We start from the raw sequence: 19,824 nt of genomic DNA on the forward strand, positions 1-19,824 counted from the left end.
CCAAAGTGGTTTTGATTAAAAACTGGGTGAATGGTATCAAATCAGATTAAAAACAAACAAACAAACAAAAACAAGCCCTATTGTGAAGAAATGTTTTCCTGCTGTCGGTGGAATTCAGGCTCTATCTTGCCGCTGTGCTCGGAGGTTGGTTAATAACCAATTCTTCATTAATGAGCTGGGCTTCCTGGCAGCACTGCACCTCCTGTGCTGCTCCATGGCCCAAGGCACCCCCTGCCACCATTGCTCCCTCTTTCCTTTGAGGGACAGCAGGAGCAAAGTGCTCCAGGGTGAGAGAAAGCTTTTCCAGCCGGTGACCCCTGAGAGGGGAACCAGACATGAAGTCCCCAGACTATAGTTCTTATAAGGCACCAAAAGCATGTCCGGATATGTTTCTGTTTATGTATTTCAGCCAAATGATTTGTCTAACCAAGTAATGACATTTCGTTATATCATTTATACTGCCTTTTGTTTCAAGGAGGAGAACAGACCCTTTTCCTAATGAATATTGACTCCCCTGCAAGGAGAGGGAGGTGAACTGTTGCCACACTGCTTGTGGCACAGACTGACGGGGAAGGGCAGAGCTACACTAATCTGTACCCAGTTCCTATTACAGTGCCACCCGTCCCATTACTGCAGCTGGAGAAGTGTTGCACCAGAAACAACAGTGTGACATTGGCCTGGAGGATGCCACCCTTGACCCACAACCCGGTGGAGGGTTATATCTTGGAACTTGATGATGGAGATGGAGGCCAATTCCGAGTGAGGATTTCTTTCAGCATTTATTTGTGTTTCTTTGTATGTGAGTTTCCTCAGGATATGGATTTGTGTCTGTCTGAGGGTGGCGAGAGGGGGTAGGGGAATATGGGTTGTCAAAACATCCCCGCTTCCATCATGTGGATGTAGAAAGCAGTGCAGATGCTGCTTATTAGAAGGACACCAAGACTGGGTGGGAAGTTTGGTTGAGGTTATTATCAGGGCTCTGGCAAAGACAGCCTTGAGGTCCCCCTGGAGTGTACAAGAACAGAAAATCCCATACTAGCCTACAAGACTTGAAAGCGGTTCACTCCACAAAGCAGAGATTTCTTTAAAGCCCCTACTCTTGTCTGTCCATAGCACCACATTTCAACTGCTGAGATTCTCTGTTCAGAAATGCAACTCAGTTTTTCCTGATTTTATGAATAAAAATGGGATCCTGCATAAAAATATGATATTCCTAAATCTTTTCTCTGAGAGTGGAGGAGACCAGGCTGGTAGAAGCTTTCCACAGACACACCATGATGGTGTTGGTAAGTATGGGATGGCATCCTGAGTGATATTCTTCCAGTCCCTCAGGTCTGCTTGCTCCTGGCTGCAGGTACAGGGTACTTATAGGCTCCCATTGCTTTCTCAACATGGCCCAATAAACAAACTACAGAAATAATTTGATCAGCTTTCTGCCAGCCATGTCCTGCTAGAAGCTGTGTCCCTTCCTTCTCAGGCAGGCTTCATGCTCTTGTTGCTCTGACCAGGTTGGCCCAGTGCATTCCCTAGGGGCTAGTGCTTTGAAAGCATCTGGAGATTATTGTGGAGTACAGCTGCTCCCTGCACAAACGGGAAATTGTGCCAAAAACATGTGATGGCATTTCTTTGGGAGCTTCTCACTGGAAACCTAAATGTTTCTCAAGCTGAAAATGGCCTGGCATGGGTCCACCTAAGGAACTGCCTCTTTGTGCCAAACCACTACACCCATAGCCAGCAAAGGCACCTAATAAGAAGAGACAGCGATATTAGCAGGGCATTTTGAAGAGGGCACCGTGTTTCTGGAAAATCTGCTCAGTTCCTTGGTCCAAGTATCATTTCACATGGGTTTTGAAGAGGCTGGTCTGCACTACTTTAAGTGTGAAAATGTACCTTTGTGAGTCTAGGGTGGCAGCTTCTCAGGCGAAGGCTTTGCCTTGCTGTGGTAGATAGACCTTCAGTTTTACCCACTGGACAATAAACTGCAGGCTTTTTAGCAATGCCATTTCAATAGGAGTTTGCTGAACCTTTTCATGAAGGATTATATATCTAAAAGCAATTACACCAACTGCACTTTATCAGTATTTAATGGGTGGATTTAAAGAATAGGTTTTATCTTCCATTGTAGCAGAGAGCATCTATCTGAATAAACACAAGCGGTGAACAGTGGTAAAAATATAAATTGGATTAGAAAATGTGAGAGTTCTACAAATACAATTTTTTTCACAGACAGCATATGTTATAACATGAAGAGATAAATTAAGCTGTTCTATTAAAACTCTTTTTTTCTCGATGAAAGATTATCAGCTAACTCAGGACCCAAGAGTTTCTGTTATTTGTAGCAGCCGTCATGATAGCAAAGTGGACACATAGCCCACTGTAAACTAAGTGATCCCTTTCTTATTCATCACATATTTAATTCACTTTAGGTTCATATCAAAGAGCCTCAGTCAAGAGATCTACTCATAGGCATATACTTTAGCATCTTAACTGAACTGCAGCCTGTGCAGTCTGCATAGTCACAGCCATAAGCTCTTTAGGGCCTTTGCTACCACAAGTCTATGGATTTCACAGAAACAGAGAAATTGGAGTTGGAAAGGAATTGTGGCTTTCAACCTGCTGCCAAGACAGGGTTTTTTTCCTTTTCTGTCATTTTCTGTTCAGTCTTCCAACAAACATGATGTGTCTGGGCTCTTTCCCTTCCTTATAGACTGAATAATCTGACTGATCCTCTTCAGTCGTCTGCTTAGATGTTCCTCCTCCTGAAATATTTCATATTACACAAGTGCTTGCTGTTTAATAAATCTTTGCAGACCTTGATGATGTCTCTGTTGCCTGGTTGCTGTTGCATCATGTGATGCATGTGATCCTAATCTTTAGGAGATCAGTTTCTTCTCGGACTACGTCTGCAGGTTTCAAATTTATATTTTAACACAGGCACGAGACAACCTTTCCAACAGAATAAAACTGCACTTATTTATTCTTCCATGCCCCCCTTTTTGGGTGCTACATAAATACAAGAACGGCCATAGTGAGTCAGGCACTGAGACAACTATCCAAACCAGTGTTCTGGACTAGATGTTCAGGAAAGGAGGATAAAAGTTAAGATCTTCTTGCATTTCATAGAATCATAGAGTGGTTCGGATTGGAAGAGACTTTAAAGCTCATTCAGTTCCACCCCTCCTGCCATGAGCAGGAGCACATTCCACTAAACCAAGTTGCTCAAAGCCCTGCCCAACATGGCCTTAAACACTTCTAGGCATGGGGCAGCCGCAGCTTCTCTGAGCAACCTGTGCCAGTGCCTCACCACCCTCACAGTAAAGAAATTCTTCCTAATGTCTAATCTAAGTCTTCCCTCTGTCAGTTTAAAGCCATTCCCCCTTGTCCTGTCACTACATGCCCTTTTAAAAAATCCCTCTCCAGCTTACTTGTAGGTCCCTTTTTAGGTACTGGAAGGCTGCTATCAGGTCTCCCCTGAGTCTTCTTTTCTCCAGGCTGAACAAGCCCAACTCTTTCAGCCTGTTCTCATAGCAGAGGTGCTTCAGCCCTCTGATCATCTTTGTGGACCTCCTAATTTCTTTTTATTGCTGTACCCTTCCAGCTTCATCTTCGCCTTAGTATCTCCACTGCTAACCATCCTTGACGTCTCCACTGCTGTGGCTGTGTTATAACAGCACAACTTCTACATCCTGGGAAGCAATGAGAAGCTGTCCACTTATGGCTTATATTTAGAAGTCTTAACATGTGATCACAAGGCACAGAGAAACAGTTAAACTATGTCCCTCTTTCTCTCTGTCCCTTTTTTTTGTTTTCTTTTTTTTTTTTTTTTTGAATGTTTAGGAAGTGTATGTTGGCAAGGAGACTCTCTGCACCATCGATGGCCTTCATTTCAACAGTACCTATAATGCAAGAGTCAAAGCTTTCAACTCATCGGGAGTTGGTCCTTACAGCAAGATGGTTATTTTACAGACATCAGATGGTGAGTTGGGTTTTGCCAGTTTCTAAGTGAAAAGGTGCAGCTGTCAGTGACAGGACAATTTCATCCCTTTATACCCACTAATATCTTTGGCACTTACTGGGGAGGAGATTTTGGATCATTTGAGCAGAGAGGTCAGGAACTGAGTGTGCAAAGGGACTGAGCTCTCTTCCTAGCAATTTTGGGTATTTTCTATTATCAGTAACACTTTTCAAATCATGCAATTTTATTTGGCTGTAGAAGTCTGGGGTTTAACTAAGATTCCTATTTGTTTTAGCATACAGAAACAGTTATGGAAGACATGGAATATTTTTATGCCAGTCCATCTCCTCTTCTCTATGCATCTTTGGAATTTGCCTTTTTCTTCAGTACTCCTTCAGTTTCACAGCAGGGTTTGATAATACAGAGATGGGAATTCATGCTTGTTCCTCTGTAATTATACTTGACATCCATATGGGTATTACAAAAAGTTCATCTTTATTAATGATATCATAATGAATCGAGAAGTGCATGCTATTATCACTTCCACTTTCATGCTATGTTGCCAAAATAGGCCAGTATAAAATATTTATACTTTAAAAGCATTTTCTGTTGGGTTGGTTTTGTTTTTTTTTGTCTGCTTTTTATTATTTTTTTTTCACCCATTGCTAAACTAGTGAAGTCAGTCCTAACCAGCATGGACAGAGTGGAATTCCATTTCCATTAAAGGCAAGAATGAACCAATTCATCTATGTGAGCAGTTTCCATACCATAAAGAAGCTTTTGTCTCCTCAACGACTTTCTTGTTACTGTGTCAGAACAGAAAGTCACTGCCCTTAGCAGGTTATGTTCAGAGGAACAAGCACAGATAACATAAAGCAATTCTGATCTAAAAACCAGCAGGGTAACAGCTCAAAGCAATCTTGTGTAGCTGTCTACAGTAACGAGGAAAGATTGTCTTTATTACGTGAAAGTGCAGCAGGGTCTTTAGGAAGGCAGAATCTCATCCTCCTCATTGAAGTGAAGCAGACAACCCTTGAACACAGCCTGTTCCGCCATAATCCTGCCTTTTGTTTTCCCATTCCATAGTGGCATGGTTCACCTTTGACCCCTCCTCAGCTCACAGAGACATAGTGCTGTCGAACGACAACCAGACTGCCACCTGCAACAGCTATGATGACCGGGTTGTTCTTGGCACAGCAGCCTTCTCCAAGGGTGTGCATTACTGGGAACTGCATGTGGATAGGTATGACAACCATCCAGATCCAGCCTTTGGCATTGCCAGGATTAACGTCGTCAAGGACATGATGCTAGGCAAGGACGACAAGGCATGGGCCATGTACGTTGACAACAACCGCAGCTGGTTCATGCATTGCAATTCTCACACCAATAGGTAAGTGCCATTTGCGTGCTTTTCTCATTACTGATCATTTTTTCTGCTTTGCATCAGAGGAAGGGGTCTTAGCAAGCCACGTGGTCCATCTCCATGCTAAATGTAGTTATTTTATTCCTTCTCTAAAATCACTAGTGACAGCAATTGCACCTTAGCAATCTGTGCTGGTGCTTGTTATCCTCACTGTTAGCAATTCTTTTCCTGAGATCTAGCTTAAATCCCCCCTGCTGTGATTTAAACCCATTATTGCACATCCCACCCACGGCATCAGCAGACAGGAGTGCCGCATGCTGGGATATGGGATTTCTCTCTCATTGCTGGAGGAGTGCAGGGAGAAAGGTGTTGGATTCCAGGAAAGATATTGGGGCAACCTAGTCCAGTGAGAGGTGTCCCTGCCCATGGCAGAGTGGTTTGAACTAGATGATCTTTTAGGTCCTTTCTAACCCAAACCATTCTATGATCCAATGATTTTGTGATTCTCTTCCTTAGAAGAAATCTTGGCTGCAGGGTTTCAGAATAATTAGGCAAAGCACTGGTGATCTCCTGTCCAAAATTCAACTGTTTATTGCAGTCCTGAAGGCTTATTAAGGGCCATGATGGGAGATGGATGTACAAATAAAGTGATTGACCAGGGATGCATAGCAGGTCTGTGGCAGAGAGGAAATCAATTTTGATTTAGTTTCCTATTGCCTGTCCCAGCAAATATTCCACACTCACTAGCTCAGGTGTTGTTTGTTATACTAAATAATTAAAACAAAAGCTTGCAGTGATTTTCAAACGCTCAAATGCAGGTATCATCTCCTTAAAGGGGTGAGTTTATGCCCACGTGCACTGTATCCTAAAGCTGGTTGTAATATCTCATGTTGAATGGTCACCCTCTGGGGGGGGTGGGGGGGGAAGTAGACTGCTTGGTTCTAATTTATGGCCTGGGCTTAAACCACGACAGTTCTGTAAAGCATTTATACTTTAAAGTATTTTAAATAACTATACTGCAATTGCTGTGAATTTTTGTTTGAAGCATAGTTTGATTTAGTAGTTCATTACAGACAGGAGGAGGAACCTTGTAGCTGGATCAAAAGCTACCTGCAGTCAATCGGAATGTTTTCAATGACTCCAAAGACCTTAAGACAATACATAATAAAATAACATCAGTATAATAAATATATCAAAAGGTTCTCTGTCACTTTAATATCTTGATTTGATTTAGGGCAGAAGTAATGTTAAGCTGTATTAATTTTAATGCTCTGTGAAACAGCTTATGTTTTCTGGAAAAAAACTGGCAGCCATTCTATGTACTACTGTCCCAGAAACCTATTTTATGGAGTTGGTCCTCAGCATGCTCCTACCAGCAAGCAACACACAAGCTAAGCAAAAGCTGTTTTTTCTGGGAAGCACAAATAATTGAAACATTTTGGATTTCCAATCATCCTCCTAAAAGAGAACAAAGTGCTTTCTGTTGATGATAGTTTCCAAGTTAAACACAAGATAAAACACAAAGGCTTCACATGCACATTCAAGGCATGGATAGACCCATGGAATAGCCGTTCAAATGCAGTACACTCTTACAGGACATGTAGTCTTATGAAATCACATGTGCTTCAATGAAATTAGGTCTAGGCATTATATTTTTAACCGTGACAGTCAACTAGGTCAGGTTTTTAACTCATTAGCTGTAATAGTCTTGTGGAAACTGTTATTTCTGCCTAGTTGTTTTTCCCCACTGGAGACACACAGTATCACAGTCCGAAGGAAATCTGTTGTCAGATTTTAGCCTCTCAGATGTTATTGTGATAGAGGTTATGTCTTAGTTGTCATTTCATGCTTCCTGATCTTCATAAGAATAAATTACTGTGATAAATAAATGACTAGCTTCAAGGGTAAGATGAGGTGGAGCTTGAAAGACCTGTTCATGGGACCTGTCATGTTCAGAGTACTTTCCTTTTCCTTTCACTCACAGCATGCAAAATTGGACCTGTCTACATCCTTAAAAACTAGCATGACTTCTGTAATACTGGAAGAATATGCAGGAACAGAAGACTCTAATGCTATTAAAAACTTTTGAGAACAGGTTGAGCAAAGTGTTTAAGAAAACACTTTAGGTCAGGGATATAGTTTTGTGAGGTACCTTTCAGCCTCATTGTTCCTGGAAATCTGTGCCTTGGAAGATCATGAAACAGATCCTCCTAGAAACTATGCTAAGGCACACAGAGGATAGGGACATGATTTGAGACAGCCATCATGGCTTCCAGAAAGGGCAAGTCTTGCCTGACCAACGTAGTGGCCTTCTGTATTGGAGCGGCTGTATTAGTGGACAAGAGAAGAGCTATGGATGTTGCCTATCTATCTAGACTTCTGTAAGGCCTTTGACACAGTCTCTCACAACATCCTTCTCTCTCAATTGGAGACATATGGATTTGATGGATGGACTGTTTGACGGATGAAGAATTGGCTGGATGCTTACATCCAGAGGGTAGCAGTCAACAGCTCCGTGTCCAGATCGAGATCAGTGACAAATGATGTCCCTCAGGGGTCTGTACTGGGACCAGTACTGTTTAATATCTTCATCAATGATATAGACATTGGTATTGAGTGCACTCTCAGCAAGTTTGCTGATGACACCAAGCTGAGTGGTGTGGTTGACACACCTGAGGGATGGGATGCCATCCAGAGGGACCTGGACAAGCTTGAGAAGTGGGCCTGTGTGAACCACTTGAAGTTCAACAAGGCAAAGTGTAGGGTCCTGCTCTTGGGTCAGGGCAACTCCTGATATCAATACAGGCTGGGGGATGAAAGGATTGAGAGCAGTCCTGCCAAGAAGGATTTGGGAGTACTGGTGAATGAAGAGCTGGACATGAGCCAGCCTTGTGCACTTGCAGCCCAGAAGGCCAACTTTATCCTGGGCTGCATCAAAAGAAGCATGACCACCAGGTCAAGGGAGGTGATTCTACCGCTCTACTCTGGTGAGAGCCCACCTAGAGTACTGCATTCAGCTCTGGGGCCCCCAACATAAGAAGGACATGGAGCTGTTGGAGCAAATCCAGAGGAGGGGGCATGAAAATGATCGAAGGGATAGAGCACCTTTCCTTTGAAGAAAGGCTGAGAGATTTGGGGTTCTTCAGCCTGGAGAAGAGAAGGCTCTGGGGAGACGTTATTGCAGCCTTACAGTATTCAGAGGGGGCTTATAAGAAAGCTGGTGACAAACTTTTTATCAGGGTTTGTTGTGGCAGGACAAGGGGTGATGTGTTTAAACTGAAACAGGGTACATTTTGACTAGATATAATGGAGACATTTTTTACAGTGAGGTTGAGGAAACACTGGGGAACAAGTTGCCCAGAAAGGTGGTGGATGTGCCATCACTAGAAACTCCTGGTCAGGCTGGGTGAGGCTCTGAGCAACCTGAGCAAGTTCAAGATGTGCCTGCTCATTGAAGGGGAGTTGGACTAGGTGACTGTGAAAGGTACCTTCAATCCAAATGATTCTACGATTCTATGAAATAATCACTTCACACCAGAGATGTTGTATGCCTGTTGCTAAGAGGCACTGGCATTCATTGCAGTAGATCCACTCCTTGGAAAAGCTGCCAAGAGCAGGAGTACCTGATGCTGTAGGCGATACCCTAGCCACTACATGGTTATTTAAAGAAAGAGATGGAAATGCGATTTCCACTCGCACTGAAATGTTTTATACTGAAAGATAGTGGGAAGTAGAAATCTGGAGAACTTGGAGTGTAGTCTTAAAGCATCCTGCTATTAGGAGACTTTCTTAACTGACTTCAGAGATACCAAGGCCATTGGTACAAAAATGTTTTCATTGTACAAAAATGTTACGATTGACTAAAAAATACTGTCCTTGACAACAGACATGGTAAAGTTGTTAAGTTACTGTAAAGCTTATGATTAAAACACTGTTAACAAAGAGTTAAACTAATTGTTCAGTTTGTTAAAGTGTCCATAAACACTTGTTTATTTTTCAATACTAGTGAAACTTACTACTATCCTGAACTGTTCAAGCCAATCCATGATATCCTGCTCTGCATATTGTCCAAGATGTCTCAAGCACCTTAGAATAGCAGCCTCCACTGCCACAGGCAATGGTATTTTTCATGGTAGCCAACCTTCCAGGCATTGCACAGCACTTCCATGCTGAAGATGTATAGCTGCACACAGAAATAAGAGTGCAGGACTGTGAGAAAAGAGGCGTGAGAAACTTTGACTCTGCTACTTCTCTTCCTAAAGGAAGTGACCGTGACTGTAGTCCAAAAAGCACTGGAGTCCTCAAAGTACTGTTCCCAAGGAAACCATGGGATGCTCGGGGAAAGCAACTGTTCAGCCTCAGAAAAACCCCAGCCTCTCTGGCAGCAGCATGGCAAAGTGCCCCTGGTTGCCTTTGCCCTGGCTTCATCCTGACAGAGCTGGTTGCTTACTGTAGGAGGTGGCAGCCAAGTAACAGGCAATCTCCCTGCTGAAGGGCTGCAAGACTTGTGGCAGCAAGGAAGGGAGAGGGTCCCCATCCCTCTGCTCTGCCCCCGTGCCCCTGTGGCTCCTGCAGCTGGGTCCTGCACTAGTCTTGGCTGGGCTCTGCAGGCAGCATCCATCTCCTGTGCAGTGGGCTGTCCCCAGGGGCTGCAGAGGAGTCATTCAATGTCACCGTGCAGCACACAGCTAATTAGCCCACAAGAAGCAAATTAGCTTACCATATAGGAAAGAGCATAATAATCTCAAAAAGGCAAAGTTGCTGTTCCTGTTTCCCTAAGAGAATCAATGATGTCACTTAAAAGGATGTGATAAAATCTATTTTAAAACACTGCAGGATATAACACATTGTGCCCTACAATCAAAGCTGTTCCTAAACAGAGAAAAATAAATCTCTGCACAAATAGCTCTAGATCATAGTACTGTTGCTTCCCATAACCTCATAATGAGTTTTATGATGGAGTGCTTTTAACAAAACCAGTCGAGATACTGAGGGCAGGTAAGCACCTTAACTATTGCTGGAAAATAATTTGAGTTATGGTTTTGGAGAAGAGCTGGAAGAGAAACCTATTAATACATATAGGATCAGAAAGCAAATAAAGGGAACCTAAGAACAGTAAAGCTTGAAATCTAATACATCTCAGAGACGGTTCGTGATTCTCAGCTATACTATTATGGTTTGGAGAGCTTTAAATGGAGAAGTCAGAATAGTATAATGGTATGCTATACTATTATGTCACAGACAAAACTCCCTTTATCTTCAGAGACAGTACCATGTGCCACATTTAGTCCAAAGGAAACCAGTCTATGACACCTAGTGGACAAGACGAGAATTTCTTACCCTGCTCTATATTCTTATCCTATTTTGATCTCCCCCCTCGTTTTTCCGTTTGGTTGGGTTGTTTTTGTTCAGATTTTTGTTTGTTTCGTTTGGGGTTTTTGTTTGCTTGGGTTTGGTGTTGGTTTTGTTTGGGTTTTTTTGTTGCTGTTTAGGGTTTTATGTTGTGCCTACCGATTATGATAAATGTTATGTTAAAATTGCATTACTCTTACGAATGTTTGTGCCTGATGGGAGGACAAAAGACAGCTGCTTCCTTTCCTACTGCAAATTGTTTGCAATCTGATTTACCCTGAACAAATTGTGTCAGGCTGTAAATCCATCGCAGAGCCCCCATGATATTAGCAGAGCAGCAGTGCCTGTGGCCAATCTGCATATCTAGTAGATTTTTTTGCTGAGCACTCTCTAAAGTAATACTGGGTTTGACTAACCCCCAAATCAAAGTGCATTAATGTCAAGTCACTCAAGCATGTAATGGCTGGCTGAGTCTGTCCCGGCAAGCCCTGATAGCACGGTATCTCTCAGCAGTTGCTCCTGACACAACCAATTATCACTGTTATTAATAACCATGCCTACACACTTGAAGCAGCTCCAAGGCCTATAGCTGAGCAACTTCTCAGAGAGCTATGCCTGTCCTTAATCAGATCCACATTCGCTTTCTCCCTAAAATCACTGTATGTTTTGCCTGTGCTGGCTCTCTGATGTCTGCAAAGCTGAGTCCTCTTAGGGAATGCCAAGCTGAGTACTTGAACTGCAGTTGTTATCAGGAATAATGATTAGAAATTAACACCTAGGAAACCAGCTTTGTGTATATTCATTCCCTGCTGTGTGTCACTCACTATAACAGGGATGCTCTGAGAAGACATGTCTCCAGGACTCCTGTTCCACATGCTTAAAACTGACCTTCTCATCTCCCCATCTCTTATCAGATGTGGGAATCTTAGCTCTAGACTCCATTTTCAGCTTATAGATTGCAGCTGGAGGAGAGGTGGACCTAATTTCTCTTTAGGATCCCCCCATTAAGCTCCCATGAATGTGGCACCTATGTTTCAGATGAAAGTGTGGATCACTCATCGCCAGATGCTGGAGGATAACCATTTAACCATACCGCTCCACTCTCCCTTTCCTTAGTAAGACTGCCTCATCCTAGAGAGAGAGCAGCAGCAGTGTAACACTTTGCCTTCACTAACAGTGTGGTCCCCTTTTACCTTAGGACTGAAGGAGGAGTTTCTAAAGGTGCCACTGTTGGTGTTCTCCTGGATCTGAACAAGCACAACCTGACCTTTTACATAAATGGGCAGCAGCAAGGGCCTCCAGCATTTGAAAACATTGAGGGTGTCTTCATGCCTGCGCTGAGCCTCAATCGAAATGTCCAGGTAAGTCTCCTGCAATTCAGTCCCACTTGCCCTTCTCAGCTGAAGGAGCATGTATGCTACCAGCCATTGCTGCAGGGGCTAATCACGTCCTCTGTAGGCAGTCAATATGGGTGGGAGCTATTCCCTTTTCAGACTGACACCCAGGCTACTCATGTTTTTTGGAGAACTGCATTTGACCTTCTGCCTTGCCTCACAGCTGTGAGGAGTAATGCTGTAAAAAAACAAGTCAAAGCACCTGCACGCATTAATCCCTACACTTTGTTGCAGCGCTGCGCTTGGAAAGCAGTAGTGCTAAGGCTTTCTCTGCCAGTTTGGATGAAAAGCATAAGTGCCCTCATTCCTCTTGAATCTTATATTTAATCATTAACATTGTCAAGAGGCAGAAATGCGAGCAGCACAGCAGTGATGAGAGCAAAGACAAGATAGGTCAGAATATTAGTGCAACAGAGAAGACTCAGCACATCATTCCTGCTCATTCTGAATTTTGGAGATTGGTCTCTGTTCTTAAGAGGATCTCCTCCTGGAAGAGTCCTCTTTAAACAAAATGCATTTTTACTTGAAGACCACTGCATATGGCTAGAAATAGGATGTAGTGTAAGGGAGAACTTATGGAAACACTCTGAAGCCTGAGGATTGAGGGAAGTCAGCTCAGGTCTGGCAGGACCAATGCAGCCAGGGTAGAACACTCATAATTTTAAACACCCGAACTGAAACCAGAAACCTCATGTGGCCTTACTAATACATGAGCATTTAGCGTTCATTACTGGTGGCATCCAAAACTTTCAAGAAGTTTCCATAGCTTTATTGTATTTGACGCACCAATGTGGAAGATGTGGGCACTTCTTGGGGCACCTCACTGCTATATTCAACACAGATTTTTCGTTCACAAACTACCCTTGGTTTTAGCTACCTACGTCCTTTGAGTACTTGGCTTTCATTTCTTACCACAACAGAGTTAAGGCTGAGCGTGGCCAACAAAGGGGCAGCGGGAACTCTGAAACTAAGCTTGTATTTGTCTTTGAATGGTGCTCTGGTATGTCTGTGTGGGAACTCTGATCTGGTGGAGACATCAGGTTATAGAAGGAGTACTCAAATGTCCTGGGCTCTGTCCTACCAAGACAGCAAAGATAAAAGGATTTCCTTATATTTAGTACATGGGCTCCGCTGTGTGATCCCTGTCCTGAAGTGTTCGGGGGTCCCTCACACAAAGACTCCATCCACCTTGTGGCCTGCAAGCAGCACTGCTGGAGACCTACAACTGGTGTCTGGATTCTAGCCCCCAAGGTGTTAAGAAGGGAAGGGGGAAGGATACTTGTTTATTTCAGGAGCTCAGTATTATCCCCATTAATGATGACTTAAACCTGGACCTGAAATCACACAGCCCTTCCCCTGTCATGTACTTGCTCCTGGCCTTCACAAATGCTTTCTGCTGAGGATGTCCCAGTTTTGAATGTACATGTTGTTTCTTCTTTGTTCAGGTGACTCTGCACACGGGGCTGGAGATACCACAATGTGTGAAACAGCCCAAGTTGCCCAACAACTAGTGAAATCCCTGCCTGACCTTGACCTGGATTCTGTAAGCTTTCTCAGTGTGATTTGGCACTTTTCAGTAAGTCAGTAAAAAAAACCCATTCTCTTCCCTGACTTAAAATACTATACAGCATGTTGCTCACTGAATAAGCCACTGGTTACAGCTAGCCCACTCAATTTTTAATTTAACAGCCATAGCAAGCATACCCACTGAACTGGCACTCAGTTGCAGATGGGTACCTGAACATATCTACACTGCAATGCATACATATGTACACACATGTACACATACACATGTACATTATAAAGCAAAAGGTTAAATAAGTGTATTTTCTCTCTTATGGCTGTATTTGTGCTTAGAAGATATTAGGGATGCTGGAAAAAATGTGTAAGACTAACCTGAGGGTTGATGGCTGTTGGAGCAATTTGCCAGTAGGTGAACTGGAATCTCTTGCCACCTGAAGTCCTTAAATCAAGAAAGAACATGTTTTGACAGCTGAAGTGGAGGTTGTGTGCTCAAGAATTCCGGGTTGTCCATTATATTCAGGGGCTCAGATGACCGTTAATTATTCCTTTTGCCTCTAGACTGCAGTAAGCTATGGGATAACATCCCCCTGTGATTCAGTGGCAGAACTTATCTCATTACCTTCAACAAGAACAAGCTTGGTTTCCAAACACTGCCATGTAATAGTAGTGCTCATTTTAGCTAACACCATGATACATGCAGAATTCAGATATGAAAAGTAGAAAGAAAAATATCCTTGATACATTTTAGTGTTTGATATTTAGGTGTGATAGTGGAGACTATCACATACAGACGATCTCATCATGGTTATAAGCACAACTCTTGAAAAACATTGCAGGGCCTTTCAATTGAATTGATAAGAGATTTACCTACATATGGCATGTGCAAGGTGTCCCGTGTAGAGAAATGCTACTTTCTAGCCTTGATAAGCCCTGGGCAACTGTAGTTCCCATGTAGCTTTGAGATCACAAGCCTTAATTTTCTATTAGATTAGTGCAAGCTAATTAATATCTTGCTTAATGAAGCACTTGAGTGAGACAGATTCACAGCATTATTGTGAAATGCGTCCCTAGGAATTTTTCTGCACTGGGATGTAAATCTTTTGCAAGACTTGCCTGTGTCAGGATCTCCCATGAAAAGAAGCAGCTGTTTTAGGTGCTGCCCATGAAAACTAGAGACTGACTGATGGGAATATTTCCCTCAGCCATGGCACTGTCACCTGCATGCTGTTGTCAGGTAACACACCGATTTGTGTGTGTGCTCTTCCTCTAAACCCAACTAACATATGTAAGCGGAGGAGGAGGGAAGCAGCCCAGAATGAAACAGTCCCAGCCTATTGCACAGGCAAAAAGCAGTCTGCCATCGTGCTGCGTGTAGCTAACCAAGCATCTTGTAGCCCACCTCTCTGCAGAAAGCAGTGTACCTTCAGTGATGTCAAGACTGAAATAGGAAATATAACCAATGATGGGAAGAAATAACATAAGCTTTTAAGTGGGAAAGCAACGGTACTTTCTTCAAAGTCTGGAACAGATTGTACTAGTAAACTTGTAGACATTGGAATAACTGTGCTGTGCTCATCTTGGTTTCTTGAAGAACAGCAGAGATTGACTGTGTTATGATGTTTGGTTTTGTTTAGTACCATATGAACTTGTGCAGGATTTTCTGATTAGTGGGTCTGTTTTAACCTACCTCAGCTAGAACGCTACCAGACCCTGAATTTCCTCTTGAGTCTGCTCTTCTATGAACATAAAAGTTGTAATCATAGCATTGGCTTTGAGTATTGTCAGTCAGAGAGGTGTATGGGAATACTGTACGTAACTTGCACATAGATTTTTGTATTGGGAAACATCCCATGATAATTTTAATGCAAAAGGCACTCCACTTTCACTGGTATTAAAAACAAAAGGCACTGTTTGGTTGGGGACTGAACCTGTGTCTTTGCTCCCAACTTCTGTGAAGGAAACTCAAATGAATCTTTCCAATGTTCAACCATTGCCAGATGTTTAAAATTAATTCTGAATGGGGTTTAGAAATATTTGCAGTACTCGTTTTTGGTTTTCATAGTTGCTTTGGTGTCGGTTCCTGGTATGTTATACCTTGGGGAGAACATGGTGAGTGATACAGGTTACTAATTCCTAGTGGAAGTATGGACAATAGGTAGAGACATGCTTCAGAGCTGTGGAGAAGCTTGTTTGTTATCCTGTACATGTTCATAAAAGTAGGGTGCAGACTAGCTACCGTGAGTCTTCTTTTAACCTAGGAGAAATGCACTTAAAATAAAAGGAGTACATTTAGAAGTAGGTAACCTCCATTAGTAAGAATAATGTAGCCCAACTCAAAAACTAAACAAAGTGGTTGTATGTGTTAGTTGTGTACACATTCAAGGACTTGGGATGGTTCATAGCAATAAATGAATTACCCCAATAGAGTGTAGTCTCATGACTTCAGCTGGATACATTTTGACAGTTTGATTAACAGAAATAATGTTCAAGTAGTTAGAATTATGCTAGGAAACTAATGACTCCACACATAAATATTTATGCAGAGCATCCAGATGGTGTTGGCCATCTGAACATAAGCAGAGCAGAATTTTCCCTTTGCGGAAGAGCATCTAGTGGAAGAACTGGGGCACTCCCACCTGTGCTCAGGCTGAAGGTAGTTTGCTTCTCTGCAGGTAGCTTCCCAGAGGTGTCTGTCCTTATAAACCCAGCAGTTTGCATGCTCTTCATCTACAGCATCTCTTGTGCCAGTTTTCGTTTCCTCCAAATCCCTTCTTTAGGAGGGACTCGGTCTTTCGCACTATGGTCCTTGCAGGAACTGTGTTGCTGACTGTCCAGGGAGAGCCCAGGGGCCTGAAGAGTGGCGTAGATCCCCAGGGGAAACATTTTGGATGCTCTTGCTTGCTTTTGATTCCTTAGGGTATTTGTGCAGCTCTTTGGGACTCCAAGATCTTCTGTCACCTTGTCCTGACAGAGCTGACTTTCGTGGGACTTCTGCTCCTAAAGGCCAGGCTGTTCCTGAGAAGCCGGAGAGCAGAGCATTTTGCATTGTAATGATTCCCATCAACTATGGTACAAAGTCCACATAAGGTAGCTGTAAATTGACTTAATGTTTAAAAACAAAAAACCCAAACCACAAACAAAAGAGTCCTTTTCTAATAAACATAACATTTGACTTCTGCATACACCAATCTGGAGCCTCTGCAGAGCTGCTAAATAAATACAGCAGGCAAACTTTCTGTCCAGCAAAGCAACAAGGGACTCATTGTTTTTGTCGACCCCCTGATCCCCAATCTTAGCCTTTGTGAACCTTCTTCCTGGCTCTTTCTCCTGCCAATTTCTCTGCTAATTTTAGTGGGAACAATCAGAAGATGTGTGCACAGGAGCACTGTCAGATTTCCCAAGGTGTGCAATCCTATACTACTTCCACTCCATTCTTTTCCTTCATCAACTCAAAAAGAGCTCACAAGATGATCTCTTACTAAGAGTTGATGTAAATATGAGCACAGGCCTAGCTGACAATCCCTTACTACTGCTGTGGAAAGGTATGCACTGTAAAACAGATGTCAGTGAGGAGAGTACCACACTGTGATGTATCATGAACTTGGAAAGCAATTTGGCTTCTAAAAACATAGGAAAGGTAGGCAGACAGCATTGTCACCTCTTATACTTGCCTATTCAGTTAAGATACGTAAGGGAAAGTACATAGGACTAAAAAAAAACCCAAACCCCAAAACAAAAACGTAAGCCTAAGTAGATCAGTTTAAGAGGAAAAGTATTAAATGTAATTTATTATATGCATAATGTTCCATCATGTTGTAAATAATGCTATGATAGTGTATTGCCGTAGTTTGTTCTTGGCTGGTGATAGAGTTCTGTCATAGTGCTGTGTTTTATATATGTATTTTCTTTCCCCCCGCCAAAGTCTAGTTAGTAAAGATGCCAGAGACCACCCGATACTCTGGTTTCTGAGTTGTTCTAGAGCAAGGAGAAATGTGAGATGCAGCTTTTTGTTTCTTTCTTACATAATAATATTTCTTAAATGCGGTAAGAGAGAGATGAGATCAAGGCTAAGCTGCCGCTACTACCGTATGAAAAACACTGTGATTGCAACTGCCAACAAGAGGTGGTGCATTTTTGGACCACAATTCAGATTACTCCTGTGAGAAGGGATGCAAAGTACCAACAATCTGGTAGCTTTCTGGTGCCATCTACTACATCCTTTGCTCACAAACACGAAGATGAGGAAAGAGAGTCATTAGACCTAATTAGATCAGCTTTGCAGCATTCTGCTTAAATAGCAAAGTCAGGGATTCAACTTTGAACCAGGCAAGATAATATGAAAACCCCAAGCATCTTGGCTAGATCAGCTTTGGAAGGGAGATTACAGTTTCAAGTCCAACGGGTTATGGTAACAAGTCAACCACATTGCAGGTGTAAAGGGCACTTGTCACTGACAATTACCAAGCAAAGATGGAGAGTCTTTCTTTTTTTTTTTTTTTTTTTTTATGAAAAAATGAGCTGCTTCTGGTTTTTACTGACAACATTTCTGGTGGTTCCTCTGCCCAGCACTACTGAACACTGTGCACACACACACACAACTGGCTGGAGGGACGGCCTGAAGCACAAATCCATCTTAACTAAGACACACTTGGTCTTCTTACATGCAGAAGCCCATATGCAAGCCACAGAGACTAGATGTGTAGGGCTTCTGCATCTTTGCACAATAGAGAGGATAGGTGTGTGTTTTACTGACAAAGGCACTCAACAGCATTTTCCCCTTCTGTTAAAAGTGACCTTTCTGTTACATTTGTTATTGCAGACAGATCCAAACAGAATTCATTACAAAATTATTTTTAATGCTAATTGGAGATTTCTGACATTTTCCTATGAAACAGTAGATAGAAATATTCCTGGATCCTGATTGTGTTCCTTCATCCTTCAACTCCCTTAAATGTTGTCAATAAAAACACCAACTTTTCTAGGTAGCATGGTGAGAAGAATTATGTGATGAATATTAAAAATAAATGCATGAGGTAAACCTGCTGTTATTTCTGATCGTTACATGAAGCATGAATAACACTAATTTAAATGTTGGCAACCAAAAATGTGCAAAAGAATAAGATAACGGTGTTTACTTCTGGTTAAACGAAAGACGATAAGTTGTTCCTGTGTTTTAACCATGACCTTTCTTTATCATCATTTCCCATTGCTTATATGAATTTGGAGCTGGTGAAATATACATCTCTGCTGTATGTGTCTGTCACCAGATCAAGAGGAAAATACAAACTTTTTATAATTTTGTACCTGCAGCAAATGTTTGTATTTTTTGAATTAGAAACAAACTGCTTTTTGTCTTTTGGTCCAACTAAAACTTTGTGTACTATTATTATTATTATTACCCTTTTGGAAAACCTGACCTATGAGTTTATGCTGTTTTACAGTTTCTAAATAAATTCTTATAACATTGCCAACAAGTTCAGCATCGATACCCTCTTTATTATTACAAAATTACTATAAAAGAATATTATGTCGTAATGTAGATGAGGCACTTCTGCAGGATGCACGCATAACTCTGTTGATACCTGCTTTGTTATCACAGTCAAAAATAACCCGGTACCTGGAGAAAGCCAAGAGTCCTCCCTCTGAGCAACACCCGTGCCTCAGCTTCAGACATATGAAACACCTCTCTTCCTCAGGACCACTCCATTAACTCTGGCTCATGTTGGTTATAGAGCACCTGGGGATGTGTTATTTAGCTCCAACCCATCTCAGGCACTTCAGGTGATTTCCCAGTCTCCAGAAATTTCTGATGCTGGAGTAAGCAGAGACTGGAAATAACTGTGACTGATTGGAAAGGCCTTCAGATGAATGTGAAAGTCAGACTGGACAGAAAGCTTGTCAGGGCAGGAAAGGTAAAACTTTGTGAGGTAATTTAACATGACATATCATCCTGGAGCTGCACACCTCTATCAAGCAGATGCCTTGTGAGGTACAGAGCAATGCTAGAGGCAGCACACTCACCTCTGCAAAAGGCACTCATCAGAGCTCTGCAACCTTCATAAATGTCTGTTAATAAAGCAGAATAAAACATGCCAACACACTAACAGCAGCACCAGGTAAGAAACAGAAACCTGACCAAAACAATCAGGAGTAAGTACAGACAAGAATGTGGAGACACCATCCATCATGGCCTTTTTTTTTTATGTCTTCCTACAAAAGACAGCAACTTGGTGTCA

General features: G+C 42.3%; 1 protein-coding gene across 1 annotated transcript in view; it reads left to right on the plus strand.

Annotated features, from left to right (window-relative positions):
* The window catches only part of TRIM67 (tripartite motif containing 67), a gene marked incomplete at both ends in the record, with an annotated part of 34,515 nt that extends 20,940 nt beyond the window's left edge, over nucleotides 1-13,575 (plus strand). The window contains 5 exon segments of the mRNA XM_080615314.1: nucleotides 614-759; nucleotides 3,838-3,976; nucleotides 5,042-5,345; nucleotides 11,869-12,031; nucleotides 13,510-13,575. Coding sequence (XP_080471440.1) covers nucleotides 614-759; nucleotides 3,838-3,976; nucleotides 5,042-5,345; nucleotides 11,869-12,031; nucleotides 13,510-13,575 — 818 coding nt within the window.
* Nucleotides 13,576-19,824: the final 6,249 nt, after the last annotated feature.

The sequence above is a fragment of the Psittacula echo genome (assembly GCF_963264785.1).
Source record: "Psittacula echo genome assembly, chromosome: 4".
Taxonomy (NCBI): domain Eukaryota; kingdom Metazoa; phylum Chordata; class Aves; order Psittaciformes; family Psittacidae; genus Psittacula; species Psittacula echo.